The sequence below is a fragment of the Pleurodeles waltl genome, chromosome 9 (assembly GCF_031143425.1).
Source record: "Pleurodeles waltl isolate 20211129_DDA chromosome 9, aPleWal1.hap1.20221129, whole genome shotgun sequence".
In the NCBI taxonomy this organism is placed as follows: Eukaryota; Metazoa; Chordata; class Amphibia; order Caudata; family Salamandridae; genus Pleurodeles; species Pleurodeles waltl.
In genome coordinates this window covers 120,582,481-120,609,887 of record NC_090448.1, presented here as the reverse complement: position 1 = coordinate 120,609,887, position 27,407 = coordinate 120,582,481, and the positions used below count along the sequence as shown (strand labels likewise).

Here is a 27,407-nt window from a genome sequence, read left to right as displayed (position 1 = left end):
AGGACAGCTACAATGCTTTATAGCGAAAATTGCTTCTGGGGCTAATCATTGCAGGTACCTGGTCACATTAAATTCTTGGATGTACTACTTTTACATGCTAGGCACCCTAACGATTGAACTACAAGGTCTACTTCAGAGAGACTTTTTAATATCTAAATGTAGGGTTATTTCCTGCCAAAATGTGTTATTTGTATAGGTTTGCATGCAGGTTTAAAAGCTGGATTCAGTCTGCACAGGGAGGTCTGAAGCAGTATTTGCTTTGTTAGGCTTGCGGATGGTCGAAGATGTACTGCAGCACAGAGGTGACTTTTAACTTGCCACACCATTGGTGTATTTCTTGACCATATGTTGTGTTCTTGTTGGAAAATCTGAATACACCAATATGAGTTAGCCAATTTTACTGTGTTTCAAGCTCATACACTGGGGACAGAACCTCATTGTCGCAGTGCGCAGATTTAAAAAACCAGCAGCATCAATAAAAGGCACTTTCCCACAACCACCATGTGCCAGGGGTGGACACTTTATTCCAAGAAAATATGCCTTGAATAGCCTTGGTGACCTTCAGATTCCATTCATGCCCCCTAGATACCGGGGTATTTACCAGATAACAGAGATAGCTATCATATGTTTAAGATAATTAGTGTACAAGAAAGGCGGGCATCTTTTACAGTGGATGGGCATCTTTTGCAGGAACTGATGGTACATGGCAGCGTTGCTGTCATATACAAGACATGGCATCCAGAGCACATTTAGAGCCACTCTAAGCCTTTGCTCTCTCAAATGCATTCAAACCTATAACACAGATACACACATGAAAATTACAGACAAACACACAACCATCTACATGCTACTCTCTCCACATTTAAGAATTGAGCTTTGATCCGTGGACCCTCACTAAATTACTTTACAAAGCCGTCACCACTATACGAAACAATTTTTATGATTCAGGACCCTAAACAATAATAATTCTGTCTGTTCTCTGTTACTTCCCTGTTTATCAAAATGGATGGTGGGATGATCTCGCCCCTATTGATTTCAAATTAGCCTCAATAATCTAGAGAGTGGCGCACGCCAAATGAGATGTGAATTTTGAGAAAAAGCATGATTTAGTGTGCATTTCCAGGAATCCAATATGACACTCAGGCATAGGAAAATAACTTCTCTTAGCACTTTCTCAGCCTTTGGCAGGTTCAGCCAATATGGAGACCCGTGTCATATGTTTTTAACTTCTTGTGAGTACTTGTGGCACAACATGTAATGGAAAATTCCATCCCCTGACAGAACACTGCATTTACTGTCCCATCACTTCAATTATGTCTAGCAAAGTGTCTTTAGGGAAGGTGCTCCAAGCAAAAAACATTTTCCAGGGTCATGACTGGAGGATTTGGAAAATGTTTGATAGGAAAACTGACACCTTAATGCACCAGCTGCCACTGGAATTGGAATATTGGCTCAATATTTTCCACTACTTCACAGTATTAAAACCTGGACTCTTTGGGGTTTATATAGCATTTTACTTACTCGTAGGTTTTACTCCCAGGGTTTTACGGGCTTATAAACCTGTAAAGCATATTAAATATGACAATATATCATAGTTGACAAGTCTTCTCATTACATATCATTCTCAAATGATAGACGTATTAAAAGAACTGCGTAGGATAGTCTCTACTCACCCCACCGACTCTTTTAAAATGGAATCCATCATTCTGCAAACTGAGTAGATTACCATTAAAATACCAGGTGAATTGTGGTTCCAAAAGAGGATCATGCAGGACCTGGCAAGGTAATATCACACTTTCTCCAACAGATACATCCATATTTATGGGGGCTATGATGATCTGGGTTGGTTCTGGGGAAAGGAAAAACAAATGGTTAATTACGCACATTTGACATCATTTTATAATTATATGTTGAATATGTTTACTAACTCTGCTTCATTTGCTTATGTAACGCTTAAAAGAGTGCACAACAAGAGTCTAACATTTTCTTTTGTGTTTTATAACATATTTGCTTGTTTGCACTTCACATTTCGTATGCAAAATAGGTAATTTCACAGTTCCAATCCTTTATTCATTCAACATTTACCACTCAAATTCAATTTGATCCTGTGTACGTTATAAATGGTGGAACATTATTCACACATGCAGTATAGGGGTCTACAAACGAACACAATTTATTTTAGTACAGTGCACTTTCATCGTTTGACTTCACCCTCACTAAATTACTTTTTCAAGCCGGGACACCTAGACGAAACAATTTTTATGATTCGGACTTCAACACAATACACAAAAACATTGAAAAAAGTACACATTAAACACTCAAACTATTACATGTTTTATTTGATTTACAGACAAAAATAGAGGAAAGCACATTTTTAACAGGAAGTTTTCAAAATGTTTTGTTTCTAAAAGCCAAAGGAGTCTAGCCCCTCACTTTATTGATGTTGTGGATTTCATTCTACACTCTGCTTAGGCACACATATTTTAGCTTAGGCCTATGGCCTTTGCTCGTTTATCTACATACATTCTCTGATTTCGTATATTCAGATTTATTCATTTTTAGTTAGCCTGCTTTCAGCAGGGACCTTTATTTTTCTAATCAGCTGTAACTTTGTGATTCTGTGAAAAGCATTGTTAATATTATTCTGTGAACTACATTTCTCCATGTACGCCTGTCCAAAGTTGACAAGAATGAGTACATGATAATCCAGCTAGCAATTGTCACCACAAGAGCATGTAAACAGTCAGACACTTAGACACATGCCCACACATGGTACGGAAAATAGGTTTCTTATAAAAACACTGTACAGGCCAAGGGACAACAGGGAGGTAATTCCATCTAGGATTCCAGTCATGCTGCATGCCATTTCATTGTCGACCTCTGCCCTGTCTCTACAGCCAACCCGGGAGATAATCTTTTAGGTAATGGGATGGGTGCGCCTCTCACTGACTAAGAATGGACAGATTGGGCTATCACCACCATGCTCTTGCTTAGGAGTTAGGGTTTAGGTAGAATTCATCTAAATATGTTATGCCTATATGTTGGGACTGTTTAGTTTCTTCTCGCTGGTCAGCATCATTCTAATACTGTTATGTCTTGTTGCCCTAATAATTTCAGCCCATATATTTCAACATAGGTTGCAGTCTTTTTAATAAAGGTATTTAAACCCATCCTGCATTTCTTTCTTTGGCCTATGGGTGTGTATGAGACCTTTTGCTAACGAGTGAAAGGGGTGAAACTTGTCAACCACAACTTCCCCTGAGAAGCCATAGAGAATCATGTTTCAGGCTGCCACAAATCAGCTTTTCCTCAAGGTTCTGTTGAGGTGCTGCTAGCTAGCCGACAGGATTGGCCCGATAGCTGCTAAGACGGTGTGGGATTGACCCACAAATGTTGTACTCCCACCCCTAATCCAGCAGTCTCATTCTAACAACGGGAGCCCAACAACATTTGTGCTTGCCAGTGCTTCAGTTGAGCGTACTAATCATCCATACTAGGTTCTGTTTACTCCACTTGCACTGCTCCCACAAAACAAGTTAAGGATTTCAACTTCATTTTTAGTCCTCAGTTTCATAGTCCTCCACAATTACAGAACATTTTCTATTTTTCAAACGTAAAAATAGTTTTTAGGTACATATAATTGTATCTAATAATATTGCATGATGTTATAGATGGACACAGACCTATGGTCTGTGGAGGATTTGCCACTTCATACAGTATGGGTCAGCCCCTCTCATCTATTGACTCCCTTCAATTTGAATGACTGTACAAAACCTGTATATATTGTTCACATCGGCCCAAAAATGGTTCTTTTTTCTTCATTGTTCTGGTTCAAAGCACATAGGTTGCAGGAATATAGTTATTGTGGCATGGAGAAACATATTCTTTGACACAGGGACATCATGATATTAAGCGCTGGGGACAGAGTCAATATACTAGGGATACACAAAGCCATGTTGATACAATAATACCAGATTACAGGGAAATGAGAGCAAGATCATGAGGAAATAGTCAATAGGATATGGAGAAAGGGATTTGAGGGGCATGTAAAGACGCATGGAGAGATAGAAACACTGAAACATGGCGATAACATACTTTGCCTCAGGTCACTGAGAGAGTGGGTCAGCATGACACTGAGACTTAAATAATGGGATACAGGTCCATGGTTTTAGGGACATGAAGGCATGGGCCCTGGTCCATAGTTTCAAGGTCACAAGACACGGGGAAAAGGTGATAGAAGAACTGAGATATGGGTATCTGCAGATGAGAAAGAGGAACAACAGAGTGAAGGGACACATACAGGATAAAGGAACATGAATTCTATACAATGGATGCTGGGACATCAAGACATTAACACAAATACAAAGGTACAAGGAGGCCAAGGAAAATGCATGGACATAATTTAAGGGTCATCAGGGGTTGCAGCTGCAACCCCTGTTTTGCCCTTTGCAACCCCAGGACTGCCTTTGCGATCCATGGCTTCAGAGGAGGCAAAATCAGTGCCAGGAACACAGGGGTAGCCTGTCCTTTTGGAGGCCAGTTGGGGCTCTGCTCTCTTTGTTTTCCGTCAATTTTTCATTACACAAATAGTGAAAAATAAAATATGATTCACTGTTAGTGTAATAAAAACGTGAATACGCCCTTCCATGGCAGCTGAGATAAGTAAAAATACTTTTAAATCTAGGTTGTGTGCATGCTTGAGGGTGAGAGTGTGTTAATGTGAGTGTGTGTAAGTTTAAATTTGTGTCTATATGTAAGTATGTGTCTGTGAACGAAAGTGGAGGTCAAAGGGCTTGTGATGTCACTTCTGCTAACCTTCGCATTTTGTTGAATTGACACCCCTGGGAAAATGGAGTAATGGGACATCTGGATTCTGGTATTGTTTTTGGGGCATAGATACTAACAAAGGCACTAGGACACAGAGACTTAGGTGGTCATTATGACATTTGCAGTGACTATTAAAGTGGCGGTAATACTGCCACTACCAGGCTGGCGGTAATTTCCACCAAATTATGACCATGTCGGTGATAACTCCCATAGACAGCCAATGTACCTCACCATCTGTCAGGGCGTAAACACCACGCACGACGGCGGTAGCCATCAACAGCCAGGCGGAAGACAAGGTACTGCCCACCATAATATGACACACCACACTGCCACGGTTTCTGGGGCAGTACCAACGCATCAAAATCCTGGCAGAAACACAATATAGAAGACCAAAGACTCACCAACAGAGACACAGAGAAGCTCACCGCCGCCATGGAACCAGAACTTCAAGTCTTCCCAATGCTCTTCTACGCCATGCTTCACCTGGAACACCAACGCCGATGAAGACAATGACGGTGAGTATAGCTGCTTAGCACAAAAGGGAAGAAGGAAAGAAAAGGAAAGTGACACACACACGCACAACACACACCATACGCACACACCATATACAAAACCAGCTGCAGACGAAAACCAATGGCACACAACACACGGAATAATAATACAAGGACCAGAGGTCGGAAGTACTGAAAATGTATTTGCAAGGCAAAAGCCACGATATGAACCAATTTTGAGCAGATAGACATAAAAAATAGTACAGAAAGGGCCAATGCCAGTCCAAAGTACATAAGCCCACATGGCCACAGGGCACAGTCCAAGCCCCAACTTGATCCTGACTAACTACGCACAATACTGTGCGGGGCATCATCACGAAAATGGACAGGCACCTCAGGGGGGAGGTGGGTGAGGGGCACCTCAGCTGAAGTCGGGAACTTGCCCACTGATCCTGGAGGGGGCTCCATGTCCGTTTCTCAATGCTGGGGAGTGCAAGGTCACCGTCACTGAGGTAGGGAACTTGCCCACTGATCCTGGAGGGGGATCCTTGCACAACAGTCCCTGGATGGTGGCCTACATGCCCTCTGCTGGAGGTGAGGGCTGCTGTGTCTCAGTTGGAGGTCAGGGCTGCATTGTATCTGCTGCGGGAGGTGTCACCTGGGCAGCCTCTGCTGGAGGTGAGGGTTGCATTGTCTCTGGTGGGTGAGGTGTCACCTGGGCAGCCTCTGCTGGAGGTGAGGGCTACTGTGTCCCGGCTGGAGGTGAGGGCTTCTTGCCTGATACTGGATGTTGAGTGGGAACCTTTTCTTGCATTGGTGGTTGAGTGGGAACCTTTTCTTGCATTGGTGGTTGAGTGGGAACCTTACCCCTCCTGGCTAGTCGAGTGGAATCCTTCCCTTTCCTGGATGGTGGAGTGGGATCCTTCCCTTTCCTGGCTGGTGGAGAGGGATCCTTCCTTTTCCTGGCTGGTGGATTGGGATCCTTACCTTCCCTTGCTGGCGGAGTGGGATCCTTCCCTTTCCTGGCTGGTGGAGTGGAATCCTTCCCTTTCCCAGATGGTGGAGTGGGATCCTTCCCTTTCCTGGCTGGTAGAATGGGATCCTTCACTTCCCTGGCTAGTGGAGTGGAATACTTCCCTTTCCTGGATGGTGGAGTGGGATCCTTCCTTTTCCTGGATGGTGGAGTGGGATCCTTCCCTTTCCTGGCTGGTAGAGTTGGATCCTTCACTGTTTTGCCTCCACGACTAGGAGGTTCCTCCACTGTCCCCGTGGACTGTTTGGCTGAGGTGCTGGTCTGGGTCGTTGGGACCCTGCTCCTATGGGAAGGACGAGGGAATGGGGAGGAAAGAGGTCAAGTTGGGTAAGGAAAAGCTTCTTAGGGATGGTGGCGCGGGATGAGGGAGGAGGGATGGGAGTGGAGGTTGAGGGAGTGGTTGTTGGAGGAGTATGACTGCTGGACTTGGGTGCAGGTGCATGGGCAGTGCGCTGATGTGAGATAGATGGCTGTTGGGTGTCTGAGTGCCTGCGTTTGTGTCCTTTAGGAAGGGGGGACAAACAGGGTGGGAGAGGACACAGGGGATGCATGGATGGATGTTATGGAGGTGTCTAATAGTGAGGTGTGTGCTGCTGGGTGTGGTGATGCTGGCGGTGGCTGTTGAAGCAATGCATGTAGGTGTGAGTGTGGACATGACTGTGAGGGAGGTGGAGGGGGAAGAGGGGGAGAGAGTGGAGGCAGTGGATGTGGATGTGTGTGCAACTGTCTGTTTGTTTGTGTGAGTGCTTGTGGACTGAAGTGTGGGGCCTGTGTTTGACTGTGCCACTCTTGTGTGATGTCTTGTGTGCATACTCGTCTGTACGTATTTATAGAATGGGTTGGGGTTGAGGAGACTGGGACTGGAAAGTAGTAGTTGGAGGGGGTATGGTAGGAACAGGGACAATGGCTGCCATCAGAGAGAAGGCAAGAGCCTGAATCGATCTCTGTTGTGCCGCCAATCTACCGTGGATGCCCTCCAGGAATGCATTTCATTGCTGCATCTGGGATGCCAGTCCCTGGATGGCATTCACTATGGTTGCCAGCCCTACAGAGATGGATCTCAGGAGGTCAATAGCCTCCTCACTCAGGGCAGCATGGCTCACTGGGGCAGGGACTGAGGTGCCTTGGATGAAGGAGATGCCCACCCCCCTGGGCAAGCAGGCATGGGCAACTCGCTGAGGGGCTACTGGGAGGGTGGGGCTGGTACGGGGATGGCGGCTGTACCTGTAGCTGGGGTGGTCACAGAGGTGTCTGCTACCACCAGGGAGCTTCCATCGGAGGAGGTATCTGAGTTAGTGTTGTCACCTCCTGTCTCCGCTGCGGTGCTCCCCTCGTCCTCCGTCCCACTGGTTCCCTCGGCGTCGGTGGACTCTGCCTCCTGGGTCCTGTGGGATGTAGCTCCCTCTGTCACCGGTGCCCCTGCTCCTCTGCCAGATGATGCTAATGCACAAATGGACAGGATGACAGAAGGAGAAAGGGGGGGAGGGAGAGAAAGGAAGCACTGGGTCAATTACATCACCAACACCACAGTTGGCATACACAGCACTGTCACACACAGGGATCAAGATTGAGAACTATGCATTGCACTGGGATTGATTTGGCTAGATGCCACAGCAAGATGAGGTCCAAACACCACCAAATGCACATCTCCTGGGACCCACAAAGCCCTCACTGACATGGAATGCAAACAAGCTAGGTTCCCTGCATTTGCCATACACCCATGACCCTTGAGCTGCATCACGCTGCAATGTCTGGCCTGGCATTAAGGGGCACCCACTAACTCACACACACCACCCAGATCCCATGCCACCTACCAATTATAGTAGTAATGCCCACTGTATTCACCCCTTTGTGGCTGCTGTGATGCCTTCAAGCACCCATCCAGCTCTGGCTAGGCCTACCACCAGTATGCAGGCCATCTGGGGGTCAGCTTCTGACAGGCACCCCTTCCTCGTTGGGAGGCCACCCCCAGCTCGGCCTCCTTGGTCTTCCGTGTCCAGCGTCTCAGGTCCTCCCACAGTTTCCTGCAGTGGGTTCTCCGTCTGCTGTAGAACCCCAGGGTTGCACATCCTTGGTGACAGCCCACCACAATCCTTTCTTTTGATGGGCGCTGACCTGCAGAGGGAATGCAGACAGGAGGACACCATTACCCACACAATCCAGCCTGTCACACATATGGCCACAAATCCCGTTTCAAAATCCATTGGCTCACACATCGGCCAGCGTCCACCATGTACACTACCTACAGACATCCCTCAAAATGACACAATGCCTGCACACACATAGCCATGCAACCTTCCCACATGCATTGTACCCAAGGTATACTAACCTGTTGGTCTGGAAGCCCATACAGCTGTCCATACTTGGGTAGGACCCCATCGGCAAAGCTCTCCAACTCCTCCGAAGTGAAGGCAGGGGAGCTTTTCCCAGTCACACGGGCCATGGTAGGTTCCAGACACAGGTCACAGCAGCACACGCAGTGTAAGTGTTCTCCTGTGGAAAGTCAGGAATCAAGTGCGGTTATACACAGAAAATGGTGGTCACGTCTGCAGCGGTGTACACCGTCACCACCGATGCTGATCCCCACTGGGAACTCCGTAGGGACCCATATTAGCAGATGAGGAATTGCACAGCAGTGCAAGACCTCCTTACGCCACGACGCCCAACGTCGGCAGGGTTACTTCACTTTCAACTGTCCCTAGGTACAGGACAGCCAGTCACCATTTCATGGTAGTGGACTACATGCAGGTCTTCCATAACTACGTCATTGCCAAGAATTGCAGATACATTGCCATTCTCACTGTCCCATCACAATAATGTTGTGTGCACAGTAAGGTGGTGGTTCCATTGTTCAATTTGTGATGGCCTACTCACCTTTGTGCCCCTTAGATGCCTACCATTGCGGACGAATAGGAGGAGGAGACAAACCCCTGTGTTCAGACCCCTTGTGGACTTGGCTACACTGGAGGACAGGCACATTATACTCACCTATAGACTGGACAGGGCCACGATCACAGAGCTGTGTGCACAATTGGAGCCTGACCTGATGTCAGCTATCCGTCATTCCACTGGGATTCCCCCCTCTTGTGCAGGTTCTATCTGTGCTTCATTGCCTGGCAACTGGTTCTTTCCAAGTGACAGTGGGCTTGGCAGCAGGAATGTCACAGCCAATGTTCTCAATCGTGCTGGCAAGGGTATTGTCTGCTTTGGTGGAACACATGTGCAGCTACATTTCTTTCGCCCAGGTGGAAGATTTGGCCACTATGAAGGCCGGATTCTATGCAATGGGACGAAAACCCAATATCATTGGGCAATTGACGGTACACATATTGCGTTTGTCTCACCCCCCCCGCCCCAAGAATGAACAGGTGCTCAGGAATCGCAAGAGTTTCCACTCACTTAGGGGCATATTTATACTCCGTTTGCACCAGATTTGCGTCGTTTTTTTTTACGCAAATTCGATGCAAAACTAACTCCATATTTATACTTTGGCGTTAGACGCGTCTAGCGCCAGAGTTCATGGAGTTTGCGTCATTTTTTAGCATGGACACCTGCCTTGCGTTAATTACATGCAAGGTAGGCGTTCCCGTCTAAAAAATGACTCCCAGACCTGTGCGCCATATTTACACTTCCGTGCAAAAATGACGCACGGGAGTGGGCGGGCCTTAAAAAATGACGTCTAGCCGCTTTAGCGTCATTTTTTAACGCCTGCTCAGGGCAGGCGTTAAGGGACCTGTGGGCTCGGAAGGAGCCTACAGGTGCCCTCCCATGCCCCCAGGGACACCCCCTGCCACCCTTGCCCACCCCAGGAGGACGCCCAAAAATGGAGGGACCCACCCCTGGGAACTTAAGGTAAGTGTTGGTAAGTATTTATTTTTTATTTTTTTGTGGCATAGGGGGGCCTGATTTGTGCCCCCCTACATGCCACTATGCCCAATAGACATAAGTCCCCTGGGCATGGCCATTGGGCAAGGGGGCATGACTCCTGTCTTTGCTAAGACAGGAGACATGTTAATGGCGTCTGGGCGTCCCAAAAAAATGGCGCAAATCGGGTTGAGGCGATAATTTTGCTTCAGCCTGACTTGCCCCATTTTTTGACGCCCAAACTCCATTTTCCCCTACGCCGGCGCTGCCTGGCGTGTGTCATTTCTTTTGACGCACACCACTCCGCAGCGCCGGCTAACGCCGGCTAATGCCGGCTAACGTCATTGAATAAATACGGCGCCCGCATGGCGCTTCAGAATGGCGTTAGCCGGCGTTTAATTTTTTGACGCACAATAGCGTTGGCGCAGTTGTGCGTCGAAAAGTATAAATATGGCCCTAAGTGTGCAAATTGTGTGCCTGGCGGACCAGTACATCTCCCATGTCACTGCCAAGTATCCTGGGTCGGTGCATGACACCTTCATTCTGAGGAATAGCAGCATCCCAAATGTGATGGCCCAACTACAGAGGTACAGGGTGTGGCTTATAGGTTAGCCAGAGTCCCCAACCACTGTATGTCAGTGTATGCCTTCAAGTGTTATCCCCATAGGATTGTGTAAGGCTAAATTTTGTCCCTCACTATTTGCAGGTGACTATGGCTACCCAAACCTATTGCAGCTCCTGACCCCTGTGAGGAATGCCAGGACAGAGGCTGAGAACCGTTATAATGATGCATATGAGTGAACCAGGAGAATAACCGAGAGGACCTTTGGTCTCCTGAAGGTCAGGTTCAGATGCCTGCATCTGACAGGTGGATCCCTGTGCTACTCACCCGAGAAGGTCTGCTAGATAGCAGTGGCATGCTGCATGTTGTACAACCTGGCCCTCAGATGACATGTGTCTTTTTTGCAGGAGTAGGAGACTGGAGATGCCACTGTGGCAGCACTGGACCCTGAGAACAGTGAGTCAGAGGATGAGGATGTGGACAACAGAACATCAGTTATATGCCAATACTTCCAATGACACACAGGTGAGACAGTGCAACTGACCATTACTCTGACTATTGATGTTTTCTGTGTGGCTGTAGCATGAAGGCGTTCACGTGCTTTCCTTCTCAACTTACTGTCACCTCTGGCTTGTCTTTCTACAGATGTTGGTGATGTGACAACAGTGTCCTGATGTGTTTACTGCAGACAGCTACAGGTCATTATTTGTATTCTATCACAGCGATCAGATCATTTGCACTAGATGTGACTGTTCCCATAAACGCACATTTTCAACACATATAACGGTGTCACTCAAGTTGTGTTCAAGGGTGTTTATTGTAGTGCAAATAATTGAGGGAAAGGTGCAATGGAATGGGGTGATGGTAGAGGAAAGTCCATGGTATTGTTCAAGTCTGTTTCTAGCACAGGTCCAGTGTGCAAGGGGCCATAGGAATGGGAGCAAAGGCAGTTCAAAGTGGACAAGGTGACAGGGTGGGACGCAAGGGGGACAACCAGGACAGTCTCATTTCCTGGTGGTGGTCTTGGTCTTGGCAAGTGTCTCTGGCTTCTCTCTGGGTCGCAGGGAATGTTTGCGGGTGGTTCACCTTCTGCAGGAGGAGGGGTGCTGGTGGCCTGCTGGTCCTGTGGCGGGGCCTCCTGCTCACTAGCTGCAGCAGAAGTGGAGGGCTGGCCAATAGACTGGATAGTGATAGGCCTCCGCTGTTGTGCTGTCGACTCCCTCATGATGTTTGGCCATGTCTGCCAGCGCCCCTGCTATGGAGATCATGGTGGTGTTGGGAGCCTGCAAGTCCTCCCTGATCTCCTGATTGTGTTTGTTAGACTTTTCATCCTTGGCGAGTCTCCCTTAGCTGTTTGTCTCTGTTCCCCAGGTTGTTGATGTGTGCTGGACACTGATTTTGCTGTTTTTGTTACTCTGGGCACTTTACCACTGCTAACCAGTGGTAAAGTGCAAGTGCTCCTTTACAAAATGTGTATGTGATTGGTTTATCCGTGATTGGCATATTTGATTTACTAGTGAGTCCCTAGTAAAGTGCACTAGAGGTGCCAGGGCCTGTAAATCAAATGCTACTAGTGGGCCTGCAGCCCTGGTTGTGCCACCCACATAAGTAGCTCTGTAATCATGTTTCAGACCTGCCACTGCAGTGTCTGTGTGTGCAGTTTTAACTGTAAATTCGACTTGGCAAGTGTACCCACTTGCCAGGCCTAAACCTTCCCTTTTCTTACATGTAAGACACCCCTAAGGTAGGCCCTAGGTAGCCTCAAGGGCAGGGTGCAGTGTATGGTTAAGGTAGGACATTAAGGGGGTTATTACAACTTTGGAGGAGGTGTTAATCCGTCCCAAAAGTGACGGTAAAGTGACGGATATACCACCAGCCGTATTACGAGTCCATTATATCCTATGGAACTCGTAATACGGCTGGTGGTATATCCCTCACTTTACCGTCACTTTTGGGACGGATTAACACCTCCTCCAAAGTTGTAATAACCCCCATAGTAATGTGTTTTATATGTCCTGACAGTGAAATATTGCTAAATTCGTTTTTCACTGTTGCAAGGCCTGTCCTTCTCGTAGGTTAACATGGGGGCTACCTTTAAATCCGATTAAAGTGTAGATTCCCTTTGGGAGCGGATGGACATGTGGAGTTTGGGGTCTCTGAGCTCACAATTTAAAAATACATCTTTTAGTGAAGTTGATTTTAAGATTGTGTGTTTAAAAATGCCACTTTTAGAAAGTGAGCATTTTCTTGCTTATACCATTTCTGTGACTCTGCCTGTTTGTGGATTCCCTGTCTGGGTCAGTTTGACAGTTGGGCTGGTTGCACCTCACACTAGACAGTGACACAAAGGGAGCTGGGGTGTAGCCTTCATATCCTGATGAGCCATCTGTGCTAGGAGGTAGGGGAAGAGTGGTCACTAGCACCTGAAAGGGCTGTGCCTGCCCTCACACAATGCAGTCTTCAACCCCCGGTGAGTGTCTGGGGCCTGGCCTGGGCAAGGCAGGATTTCACATTTCAAAGAGACTTTACTTTGAAGTAGGCCTACTTCAATGGAGAAATTGGGTATAAAAAGGGCACCCAAAACCACAGACTTTAGAAACACTTCTGGAACCAAGAGGAACCTCTGTTTGGAGAAGAGCTGAATAGCTGAGGAAGAAGAGCTGCCCTGCCTGTTACTGTGCTTTGTGGAGCTATCCTGCAGTTGCTGCTTCTGCCAGAGTAAGAGGGCAAAGACTGTACTTTGTGTGCCTTCCATCTTGAGAAGAAATCTCCAAGGGGTTGATCTAGAGCTTGCCTCCTGTTGTTTGAAGTCTCAGGGACAGCAAAGACTTCTCTCTGCCAGCACCTGGAGTCTCTGGAGAGACTCCTACTCTGCCCTGTGGTCCCCATCCAGTTCCTGGGACCCTGAAAGGAGAAGCTGGCAGCCTAAAGACAAGAAAAACCATGCACAGAGCGCCGTGTGGGAAAAGATTGACGCAAATCCAATCTGCGGCTAAGAAAAACAACGCGCCGCCGGCTCTGCAGCTGAGAAATGACGCTCGCAGGAAACACAACCGAAGAATCGATGCACGGAGAAGGAGAAACGCCGCACAGCATCGCTGACGGAGGCTGGGAGATCACAACCTGCGCTGCAGGGTTTTCAGATCATCGTGCGGCTGGATTTTCTACTCGTGTACCGCCGTGCGGAGTTATTTTTGACGCACACCAGGTACATTTTCACTCTAGCAGCGCTAGTGTGTGTTTAAAACTACTTAAATACTTTTTTTGCATTTTTATTGATAACTTGACTTGTGTATGGTGGATTTTTGTCGTTTTGGTCTTGTTTTGTTTAGATAAATATGTCCTATTTTTCTTAACTGGTGTTGTGTCATTTTGTAGAGTTGTCATTAAGTTACTCTGTGTGTTGGTACAAATACTTTACACCTAGCACTCTGAAGTTAAGCCTACTGCTCTGCCAAGCTACCAAGGGGGTAAGCAGGAGTTAGCTGAGGGTGATTCTCTTTTACGCTGACTAGAGTGAGGGTCCTTGCTTGAACAGGGGGTAACCTGACTGTCAACCAAAGACCCCATTTCTAACAGTGTTCCTCCTGCAGCTGCTTGTTCTCCTGCATGTTGTTAAGGATCTGGCCCATCATGTCCAGGGATTGTTAGTAGGCCCCCAGAACATTGGTCAGTGCCCCCTGGAAAGTCAATTCCCTGCTCCTGTCCTCCACCTGGCACACAGCGGTCCTCCCAGTGTCCCTGTTGCCCTGTGCCTCTGTCCCCTGAACGGTGTGCCCACTGACCTCAGGTCCCTGATTGTCTTGGGTGTGGACTGGGGTCCCTGTACAGGTGGGCACACTGCTGATTGATGTGTCCTGTGGACAGAGTGTGGGGATGCTGGGTGGGTGCTGTGGTGTTGGATACTGATGGGGGAGGCTCTGTGGTGGACTGGAAGTGGGCTGGGGTGATCGACTGACCAGTGGTCCCTGATGGGCCAGGTAGTTCATCCAGATCCTGAAGTCCAGAGTTACTGTCATAACTGCGGGCATCTTCTGTTGGGGGATTGGTTAGTTGTGGCACCTGGCTGGGGCACCTGTGGGGATGTAAGTGATATGTTATGCTTGATGTCTGTGACATATTGTACATCCTGAGCTTCCCCTCTATCGTTGCTGTTGCCCTGACACCTTTGTTTGTGTCTGGTTATGTATTGTGGGATTGTTAGTTCCCCCATGCCGTGCATGCTTTTGTGATGGGTGTCCATGCAGGGCTGGGAGGGCTGTCTATGCCTTGGTATAGCATGCAGGGCTTGGCATTGGGGTTATTCATATGTGTAGGGACAGTGTGTGAGACAGGGTGGAGTGATGGGAGTGAGGGTGTGAGATGGCATGCAGGTATGGGGTGATAAGTAGTAAATGTTGACTCACCAGTGTCCAGTCAGCTAGCAACTCCAGTGAGACCCTCAGGATGCAGTAATGCCAAGACTTGCTCCTCCCATGCTGTGAGTTGTGGGAGAGGAGGTGGGGGTCCACCGCCAGTCCTCTAGATGGTGAGCTGGTGCATTGCTGCCAAGGAAGGTACCTTCCCCCGTAAGTCGTTCCATCTCTTTCTGATGTCACCCGTTGTACGTGGATGCTGTCCCACGGTGTTCATCCTGTCAACGATTATCTTCCGTAGCTCCATCTTCCTGGCAATGGATATTTGCTGTTCCTGTGATCCAAACAGCTGTGGCTCTACCCTGACTATTTCCTCCACCATGACCTGCAACTCCTCATCTGTGAAACAGGGTTGCCTTTGTGGGGACATGGGTGTTGTGTGATGTGTGTAAGTGTGAGGGGGTTGGGTACTGTGGTGGGGTGTGTGAAGTGGGGTGCATGAGGGATGTATGGGTGTGTGTGTCTAGTTGTCATAGTGGTCTTGATGTCAGTCTGATGGCAATCATTTGTATTCGTAAAGGGTTGTGTGTGATGAGGGTGTGTGTTTCATAGTGCTGTGGGGGGGTGGGGTGGTGTGTGTATGAGTGTCAGGTGTGTGTATTTCGTATTGGCCAATGTTGTTTTGGTATTTATTAGGGTGTCATTCTTAGTGCGCCGGTGTGTGCCACCAATGGTTTACTGCCACTGAATGTCCACTGTGGTGACTCGTGGGTCAAAATGTGGTGGCCGTTGTTTTGTTGGCGTAATAGTATTTGTGTTCGTACCACCACTTTAGCACTTACCTTTGGGTTGGAAGATTTGTGTATGTGGCAGTATTCTGATGGATTTGAGTGTGTGTTTCATAATATGGCGAACGGATATCTGCCACCGTGTCGGTATGTTGGCGGCTGCCACAGCAGCGGTAAGCAGGATTTACCGCCAATGTCATTATGAGGGCCTTAATGTCATTTAGACATAAAACATTAAGGGGGTCATTCCGACCCCGGCGGGCGGCGGGCGCCGCCCGCCGTGCGGAGACCGCCAAAAGACCATACCGCGGTCAAATGACCGTGGCGGTCATTCTGACTTTCCCACTGGGCGGGCGGGCGACCGCCAAAAGGCCGCCCGCCCGCCCAGTGGGAAAGCCCCAGCAACGATGAAGCTGGCTCTGAATGGAGTTGCTGGTGTGCGACGGGTGCAGTGGCACCCGTCGCGATTTTCAGTGTCTGCTAGGCAGACACTGAAAATCCTAATAGGGCCTGTTAGGGGGGCCCATGCAGTGCCCATGCCAGTGGCATGGGCACTGCAGGGGCCCCCAGGGGCCCCACGACACCTGTTCCCGCCATCCTGTTCCTGGCGGTAAAAACCGCCAGGAACAGGGTGGCGGGAAGGGGGTCGGAATCCCCATGGCGGCGCTGCTTGCAGCGCCGCCGTGGAGGATTCACTGGGGCAGGGGAAAACCGGCGGGAAACCGCTGGTTTCCCTTTTCTGACCGCGGCTTTACCGCTGCGGTCATAATTGCCCCTGAAGCACCGCCAGCCTGTTGGCGGTGCTTCCGCGGTCGTTGGGCAATGACCCCCTAAATTTGAGGACATGAAAAGTGGGGAATTAGGATACGGAATTTTGCATATGGGAACATAGAAACATTTGAGCAGCCTTGCTGGCACTGGTACACAGGATATGATTACTCTGGAACATCGGAACCTTGAACCATGAAATGATGAAGCAAAGGGGCAAAGGCACCCTTCAGCATGCAGACAGTAGAATAGGAAGAATGCGGCACAGGTAGTATGTGGCTCTGCAAGGATTTACGCACAGAAATATTTTTATCTCAGTATATCTACTTACAGGGCCAGGGAGTGAATGGTTACACTCAAAGAAGAGAAAGCCATGCACATTTGAACACCCTCACAAATGTACATGTTTATGCAAAGTCAGCCCTTTTCTGTAACCCCATTTTAATGTGGAAAAGGTCAGAAATCTAATCTAGACAACAGCAATTATAATTTTCTTTTCTGAGTGATAGGAGATCCAAACATCCCAAAAATTAGTGGGGATGTAGGAGAAAGCGTTTTTTCCCCCATGGAAAAATATTCCTTGGGCAGTCATTTTGAAAAGATATTTAGGAAGTGCATTTACATTTTCTTTGCGGGTTTTCAATTAGTGATGCAAAAACGGAATTTACAAAAATGTACCCGGAGTATATATGGAAAACTAGTGACGGTCAGTTTTTAGATGTACCACTGGCATTTTTTCATAAATTCCTAAAGTCAGACCTCCAATATACCGAAATAAGGAAACATTATCAGACAAGAAGAATGCACAGGGAATACTGAAATTCAAGATAAAATTACACAATGTCAGACTCTCAGCCTGCAAAAGGAAACTATGGCAGACTGCAGTCGCGGGTCATAGAGGGGGAGGGGCGGCACTCACAGAGGGAGGATGGGGGGACACATTACATTAAAATATATAGATAAAAAAACACTTACCTCTGCTCCCACACCACACCACTCCTCTGCTCCCCATCTCGCTGCAGGCACAGGCTACCAGCCTGCCCTTCAGCCAATCCTGATGCACAGAGCAGCATCAGGATTGTCTGGCAGCACCCTGTCTGGGAGCCTGTGCATGCTCTCTCCAGCCCAGCAACACAGTTGCTGGGCTGGAGAGACCCTTCCGCACATGTGTGTTTGGCCGGTCCGAGACGGCCAGCCAAACATACATGTGCAGTGGGGGGAGTACATGAGCACTCTCCCTCATTGCTCATCACCAATGTGGTCTCGCCCTTTTTCCCCCAAACTATAAAACATAGTTTATTAAAGTTTTTGGGGAAAAGGTTTGCAGCTACCTCTGCTGGCGGGGGGCGACGCTCCTCCCACTTATGGAGGAGCCGCCCCTGGAAAATTGGGAAAAATGGCATGCTGTGACAGTGGAACACAGAGACGCATGTGCACAGTGATGCGCTGTAACATTGGGGATTCAGACAAAACCTGAAGAAGAAGCACAGAATCACAGGGGTATTTTCATACAGACACAAGGCCACACACCTTATCACAGACAGTCACCCTGGAAAACAAACATGTACACAACAATACAAACACTTAGACGTGAATCTTAGATGAAAGTTTCAAACAGGGGGGTATCTACAGGAACACGTAAATTGACATAATGAGCACCAGACCACAACATCTGTAATAACAGGTAAAGAGGCATAGATACAAGAACAGAGTCAGTGAAAAGCTACTACTAGGAGATGTACACTAGTTCATAAAATGCAGTGCAGAAGCACTGCTAATCAATATTGCTAGATGTGTGGTATTTGTTAAAAAAAATAAGCCACTCTCAGTAATCTGGCTATTAACTTTAAAAGAGGTACCCTTACCAAATTAATAAAACCACCCTGTTCAAGTCAAAGCACAGTTGTAGGAGAATCCCTGGCACAAGTAGCAGACAATCACCAGAGAAGTGCATTTTAAGTTCAATCAGCACTAATAATATACATAAAGAACACAACACAATAATATGTCCAATGTAGAAATCTAGTGAAAATTCCAGTGAGAAAAATAACAGCAAGATCTTTAGAGTTGACTGCGAGTAAGTGCGATTTCAGGTCAACTTGATGGAGCAAACATTGGATACAAGTGGGTCATCTCAGTCGGTTTCTACTTTCAAACTTAGGGGTATATTTATGAGATTGTAACACAGATGTGTTGCTGTGCTGCACTGTGTAACTGGAAAAGGGCAGAAATGTGCCACATATAAGTCAGTACAGCCCATTCCTGTAGTTTCCTCCTTTTCATAACTATGTCCTTAAGTCTATGAATTGGAATTCAATATCTTCTGATGGGACAAGGTCTAAAGGGTCACAGCTACAGCACCCCACATTGCCACAGTCACACCAACAGGCTATAAGATTACACATCAGGACTGACACCGCACACCAGGCGGAGGACTTGCCATCATCCTCAAAAATAGCACTAGGTGCACCACATTCACAGACTCCAACACCCCCTTCATGGAACCATGCACTTTAAGCTTCAGATAGATGAAAGGTCCACAATCAAAGGAACCCTTGCTTACTGACCTCCTGGACCAAGGACGAGCAACTGCATCACTGACCTTATCACCTCTTCTCAATCAGCTTCACACAACTTATTCTTCTGAGTGACCTCAGCCTGTGCCTTGGCAACCCCACAGACTTCAACTTTACTGACCCACTCACAGGTCTGCTGAACTTTGGACTCACTCAGCTCACCCACGGCACAATGCACAACTCTGGACACATTCTGGACCCCATCTTCACTTCCAGCGACAAGGTACATTTCAGCAACGTCACCCCCTCACATGGCCTGACCACTTCATCATCCACTACCTCATCACAACACCACAAGCTGCCCCAAAAGAAACACTAAACGCACTGGGACAGAACTGGAAAGAATTAATGGAAACAGAGTGGCTCAGCACCCTCTAAGCCAACCAACCGGGCACCACCAACAATCGAGTCAATGACATAAGAAACTTCCACATCTTGATCAAAAACTGCACCAACAGCCTGGCACCCATCAAGAACACTACAGGAGAACCAATAAGAAAGCCAACTGGTATTATGATGACCTCAGAGAATTCAAGTGCTACTGCAAACAACTGGAAAGGAAATGGAGAAACAGCCAAATGATTACCACCAGAACCACTTACAAGTCCACACTCAGACACTACCACCACCAATTGAGGGAGAATAGAAACCAGCCCCAACAGTGGCAAAGAACTATTTTCTATCATCAAAGAATTCATCAACCCCAGAGATGCAACCAACACCAACACCCCATTTCAAAAACACTTAAACAACCTTTTTAACTTCTTCTACGACAAAATATCTAAGATCTTCTACAGCAACTTTGATCAACAGCCCAACCCATCAGACCTCATTGGCCAGGTAAGCACCTGCACCAAGGACAAACACCTAACTGACTAGAGCCCACTCACAAAAAAATACACAACTGCAATCATGAAAATGATTCAATGAGGGGCCCCCACAAAATCTGTGCTCCCACCACATATAAAACATAGGAGGAACCACAAGCAGCAAAACACTCACCTCCATCATCAACACTTCCATTTCATCAAAGCAGCCTCTTTCCCAGAGAGCCTGAAATACACTACAGACAACAGGGCATATTTCTACTCTATTTGTGCCGAATTTGTACCATTTATTTTGATGCAAATTTGGCGCAAACTTAACTCCGTGTTTGTACTTTGACGCTAGATCCGCCTAGCGTCAAAATATAGGAGTTAACGTAATTTTTTTCAGTGTGTGAACCCACTTTGTATCAATGAGATACAAAGTAGGTGCTCCTGTCCAAAACATTACTCTTAGCCCGTAGCACCATATTTATCCTCCCATGCTAAAATGACGCTCAGGTGGGAGGCAGGCCCACAAAATTACGTTGACCCCTTTTTGCATCAAATTTTAACACCTTGGTCTGACCAAGAGTTAAAATGAGGCACATACACCACTACTTAAGGCAAATTCATTTGCTACCTCCAGGACAACATTAAAGTCATACTGCTCCAGTAGGCACATGCCGCAGATATCCACAACGACAGCTGCTCTCTCCACCTCCACAACAGCAACCCCAAACACTACTACAGCACCCACAAAGGTAGCGCAGAAGGCAAGAGAGGATATTTCTGCAGAGGGCAACCCTTCTTGGCCCCAGGGATAAAGACATCATCAGGACTTACTGCCTCAGTCCATTCGACGACTGCTGAACCAGATTGCAACAGACATTACAGCCAGGCTGCAAATTCCCTACAACATCCCATCCCAAAGCTCCTCTCTGTTCTGCACATGCTGGCTTCAGACAACAGGGACACTAGTGGCTGGTGTCTCCCAGCCATCAATATTGGTTTTCCTGCCTAAGGTCCTAGATGCCAACATCCATCTCACACCCCACCACACTCAGCAACTGCAGCAGGAGACCAAGCAAGGATTCTGTCTAATTGCTGGGTTTCCACTTGCACTTGGTGCAATGGACTGCACCCATGTACAACTGGTACCACCTGCAGCTACGGAACACCTATACAGGAACCGCAAGCACACCCATTTGATTAATGTGCAGGCCATTGTGAACCACTGCGGGCTTTTCACAAACATCTCAGCCAAGTATCCAGGCAGCACCCACAATATTTACATATTCTGGCACTCCAACATCAACGAGCAGTTTCAGGATGGACAATATGGCAATGGCCTACTTGTCGGTAAGTCAACCAACCAATCAAAACACACACAACACACCAACCCTGTAGGACAAACAACATATACACCACAACAAAGACTCATGGGCATGGGACCACAGATGTACTGGCAACAACACATTTGCAACATGCAGCAGTACACCGCAATGTGTGGGCATCACAAACGCAGACACCCACATGTACCTAACACAGCACAAACCTACAGCCACACCACATGAACGACAGGTGGAGCAATGTCCCCTTTGCATACAGAATAAGACCGCAAACCACTACAAGTGTCCACTGGTTGACTACTAAATATACCTCACACAGTTTAGACCAAACCAATAATAGCTCTGCCATGTCAATGGCCTATGGCATGGCCATGTACAAAAAGTCATACCTAGGCACATCCCCATCTCATTCATGGTCTGCAAAAGTCGGGCACAATCTACATCAAATGCCACCCAAGTGGTGCAACAACAACTACATCTTATCTTCATATACCTGACATACCTGTAGGCTGCACATACATCTGTTGAATGCATTGTATTGCACACATAGGAAGACTAATGTACCTGCCATTAAGTACAATGGGGCAGAATCATGAGAAATGATGCCACAACTACTCAAATGACACCTCACATGCCCCACATAGCGCCCCTAACACCATCATGCCTGTACTGTAGACTATCAATAGTTCACCATGGTGCTGATTCTCTGCTAAACTGTAATGTACATGGATGCCATAGTAGGCCCCTGTAGGAGTTTGGAGGACATGACTGGTCATAGATGCACTGTACTACGTGACACTTCAGAAAAATAGCTGGGCCCCTCCCAAAGTCTGTACTGTGCATGTATAGTAAGTCTGGATGAAAATCCAATTACTAAGAAGCTAGGACATAACCTGCACCAAATGTGATCATCATACTAATATGTGATACACACCCTTGGACACATGGACACTCATCGTGAGTTTGTTGTCTGATGGATGCCGCTCTGCAAAGTTCCACCGCCATTAGACCGCCATTGTGGTCTAAAACCTGCCAGTCCTATTAAGAGTTCACTGCTCGGCCTGTGGGCGGAAACAGTGTTTTTGCCTGCTGGCTCAGCTGGGAAGAGGACCAAAACATTGCAGCCGGTTTGTAAATGAGCCGGCTGCAATGTGGTATTGGGTTGGGAGCAACAGCACCAGTTGCGCTTTCTACTGCCTGCAATTTGTGCAGTGGAAATTGCTATAGGTCTGTCCATAGGGGCCCGGCACTGGCCATGCCAAGTGCACGGCCAGTGCAGGGGCCTCCAGGGGGTACCTCACACCCCCATTCTGCCAGCCTTTGTTTGTCAGTGGAAGCGCCAAGCAAAGGCTGGCAGATTGGGGAGTTGAAATCTCAAGGTGGATTAAGACCGCTGGGACTGCCAGGCTGCTGGCAACCTTGCAATGTTGGCAGTCCAACCATGGTGGGTCCACTACGGTCATAATGTGGCAGTCATACTGCCACAACCGTGGTGGTCCAACTGCCACTGTGAGTCTGGCATTCTTGAGGCCACCAGATTTGTAATGAGGGCCAAGATGTCTGACACAACCATCATCTGCCACTAAGGCCCACTAAGTGTTTCACTGCATGCGTGATGCCACCTGCCAACATCGACAGAATAGGCTGACTTTGTAGGGCAACAATGCTGGCTACTCATCCGACACCATTGTGCTGCAAGGAGGTTGTAGACTCCATCTAATACAAGGACCCTGCTACTAATATGGACTACACAAAACATGTTACATACATGATGAGCAAACATATTGGAATCCTGATGGTCATATACAGGTCCTTGAGTCAGTACTCAACAATGTCATGTACATCAACACAGTCCAATTGAACCATATTACAAGACCAGCAACAAACACAACACCACAATCACCTCTGATTCACCACTCAAACTTCAACCAACTACTGCCATCTAATATTCCAGATCCCTCTCAAGTCTTTACTAAGTTTCACCCCCTTATCTTTGCAGCTGACCAAGGTTATGGCATACACTCATGGGTCATGACCCCATTTGCAAATCCAACAACCAATAACCAGCATGCCTACACTTAAGCACACCAGAAAACATGCAATGTGGTGGAGAGGACATTTGGCCTTCCCAAATCCAGGTTCAGGTTCCTGGACATGACAGAAGGAAACCTCCTGTATGCTCCCCCGCTGATATGGAAGATTAGACTGGTATATGCTATTCTGCACAACATGTGTGTTAGAAACAATGTCCCCTGGGATGGACAAGTTTATCTCCACAATGAGGAGGAGGAGGAGGATGGGGCTGAGGACCTTGAGGGGGAACAGCCAAACACAGTGGCAGGAGTTTACAGAAGACAGATCATTGTTGAGAACTTTTATACCCAGTCAACCAAAAATGTATTTTGTAATTACCGTCAATAAATTTTGTTTAACAACATAAACCTTGGTCTACTCATTGTCCAATACATATACCATTGGAAGTTAATCTAACCTCAGGGTGTGTGTCAGAAACACAAAAACAACAAGTATGGTGCACACATCCTTGGCGATGTAGGGGGTTCCACAGACTCCATCTCAGATATCAGTGACACCCAAATCCCTGGCATGTGACTTCTGAAGGCCTAGATCCATGCACCGTTACATATACTGTGCCATTATGTGGGCAATGTGCCATTTCATAGGCCATTCACCACCACAACACCATGCCTAACACGTTGTATGCAAGGGGGATACACATAAGGTAGGGGCTGTCAAGAAATGGAGGTTAAGTAATGTTAGAACTGAACACTGTCGCTAGTCTGTGCAATTGTAGCTTTGCCTGCACCGTACATGTATGTCCGGAGAAGACATCATAGGTAACAATGCTTTTTCAGTAATTGCCCATGGAATTTAATCAATGTTGGATGCTGAGCCTGCACAGTGTGTCCAAGGGAATATGTACTGGCACTGCATTTGGCCATATCCCTGACACATGGGAGAATGTAAATCAAATGGCTTGGCAGTGACATAAAGTAGCTAGGGGTGTTGAATCAATTTTTTTGTGGGAGAATGCATAAGCCAAATGATAGTCTGGCTGGAATGTAGGCAGAGTTTGTAACATAAAATTGCACAATGAGGGTCCCCTCTTGTAAAAAAGAGAAAATGAAATAGACAATTCACATGGAAAATTAATTTGATATATCAGTCCATGTCACACCAAACTGGTCCTGGAGTCAACCAATAGAGTCAATCGATGAGTCCAAAGTTTATTCAGAATATGATTTAACATTCGACAGTCTGAAATCCAAAGAAATTTGTACTTTCAGCCAACACGTGTTTCGTCTTGGGAAATGTTTACATCCCTTACGACTTCTTCAGGGCTAGAAATCATAAAATAAAATAAAATAAACGAGTTAAGACCAATATGCTCAACCGTCAAATCAGTAGTGTGTGTCAAAGCCCAAGGGAGGTGAAAATTTTAATAATAAAACCACCTGAACTAAGGGAGAGGAAAGTAAATTAAAGCCCACATCTATTAAAGTACCTTCTTCAATAAAACACCTCCAGCATGCTCTACACAAGTGATAAACCATCCTCAATAAAAGCCTAACAAATAACCACATGCCACCCATAGTGCATAAAATAGCCAGAATCCAAATATTTTAATATCAAGATACCTTATTTGTCCACCACTATTCAAAAACAATCGGTAATGAAAGTTTACTTGAATCCAAATGTGCTTCACAACATATATAATAATCCAATGGAAAATCCAATCCACTGACAAGAAAATAAAGAATAAATACATTTCAACGAGCAATCATTATTATAAGTATATACATAGTACGTGGGCATCATATGCCCTATCAAGAATGAAAATTAGCCAATAAGAGATTTTCAGAGGTTCTACTACTGTAGTTATACAGTGATTCATTTAATTTCCACACCAATAAAAATTACAATCTATGTCACGCAGAGTATCAACTTCGTGTAGTCCAACAATAACCTAATAGTCAAAACTCAAATAAAATCCATTACATCAAACTCACCCTGATATTTAAGGACTTCTAAATTATAGAAAGCGGCGTCTCCGAGTAAGGATGCCTAGCGAGTGCGCTGATCGCGCGTACCTGAACCCGGAAGTAGACATACTTCCGGGTTCACCGATCACGTACAAGGGCAACAACACAAAGAACAAACAGTAAATGAGCTTAGAAATGTAAACGGGTACCTCATAGTTCGCCCGTTCACATTTTAAGAAAAATACGTTCTGTGAATAAAACGTATGCCATTCAGAAGCTAATTGTAACCAAGGAAATAATACTCAGACCATCCAATTAAATCTACATAATCAATGCTGCAAATGAAATTAGAAAAATGCAAATTGAAAATACCGCTCCTATAACAAGCCATAAATATTATAAAGAGACACAATAACCTCCCAAAATTTCAAACTTTACGAGTGAAATAACCGATTCAGTAAACAATCAGGAAACCACCTATACTTACAATAGCACTATAGTTACTACTAGGTGAATCTAAGCTAAATATCAACCCAAGATCCAAATATATGTAACATAAAGGGATACTAGAGATGAATAAGCAAGAATACAAATAAAGCCCCCATGTTTAATTTAAAACTATGACGTTTGAGAATCTTGGATGTTAACTCGTAAGTGCAAAGGTATCATCACACATTAAACAGTAGTAACCTGAAACACAACGTTTTCATACACATATGCAATTATTACAATATTAGTGTGAACATGCTATAAACTACACAGAACCATAATTTAATCCCCCCCAAAAAATTCCAATTCTCTATCGGAATTCAATCCTGACTCCACGGCTCTTAATCTCATGATCCATAATGCTTCCTGTCTGCGTAAACGTAGTTCCCTATTACACCCTCTAGGGTCCCGGGGGACATTCTCAAGTCCAAAAAACTCAAAACTTTTCTGAGTTGGTTTTGCATCGCAAGATACCATATGTGCCACTAAGGGATGTCTCATAATAACATTCTTAAGTACCCGAACATATTCTCCTATTCTAATTCTGAGTGGTCGTATAGTGCTTCCAACATAAATTCTAGTACATTTGCAGCGTATTATATATACAACAAAATTGGAATTACAATCCATAGTGGAACAGATTACAAATGACTTGCCATCATGAGAAAATTCCTGCATCTTATGACATGCCCAGCGACAGACTCCACAGAAACCACATTTGAAAAAACCCGCCCCTTTTTGGGATAACCAAGTTTTATTAGGGGAGGTGGTGGTGAAGCTAGGACTCAAAATACTTCTAAGAGTTCTGCCTTTACGAAATGATGTGACAACTCCTCCAGCCACCACATCCTTTAATGATTCTTCCTGCATTAATACATTCCAGTGTTTGTTCATGTATTTCTTCAAGATCAAGGAAGCATCATTGAAATCTGTTATGAACCTAACCAAGTTAGATGCCTCCTTAGTCTCATTATGCACTTTGAGTTTCAAAGTTTCAATTCTATCCAAATACCTAGCTTTGTGTTGTGCTTTTTAAAAAATCTTGTTAGAGTAACCACGTGCTAGAAACAACCTTTCCATGTCATTTATTTGGGCAACAAATTCATCATCTATGCTACAATTACGTTGTGCCCTCATAAATTCAACTAATTTAGAAGTCCTTAAATATCGGGGTGAGTTTGATGTAATGGATTTTATTTGAGTTTTGACTATTAGGTTATTGTTGGACTACACGAAGTTGATACTCTGCGTGACATAGATTGTAACTTTTATTGGTGTGGAAATTAAATGAATCACTGTATAACTACAGTAGTAGAACCTCTGAAAATCTCTTATTGGCTAATTTTCATTCTTGATAGGGCATATGATGCCCACGTACTATGTATATACTTATAATAATGATTGCTCGTTGAAATGTATTTATTCTTTATTTTCTTGACAGTGGATTGGATTTTCCATTAGATTATTATATATGTTGTGAAGCACATTTGGATTCAAG

General features: G+C 46.1%; 1 protein-coding gene across 1 annotated transcript in view; it reads right to left on the bottom strand.

Moving 5' to 3' along the window:
- Window positions 1–27,407, bottom strand: part of LOC138258999 (contactin-3-like) — a 1,120,386-nt gene that overhangs the window by 163,963 nt on the left and 929,016 nt on the right. Inside the window, exon 13 of the mRNA XM_069206372.1 lies at window positions 1,674–1,849. Coding sequence (XP_069062473.1) covers window positions 1,674–1,849 — 176 coding nt within the window. The remainder of the gene's footprint in view (window positions 1–1,673; window positions 1,850–27,407) is intronic.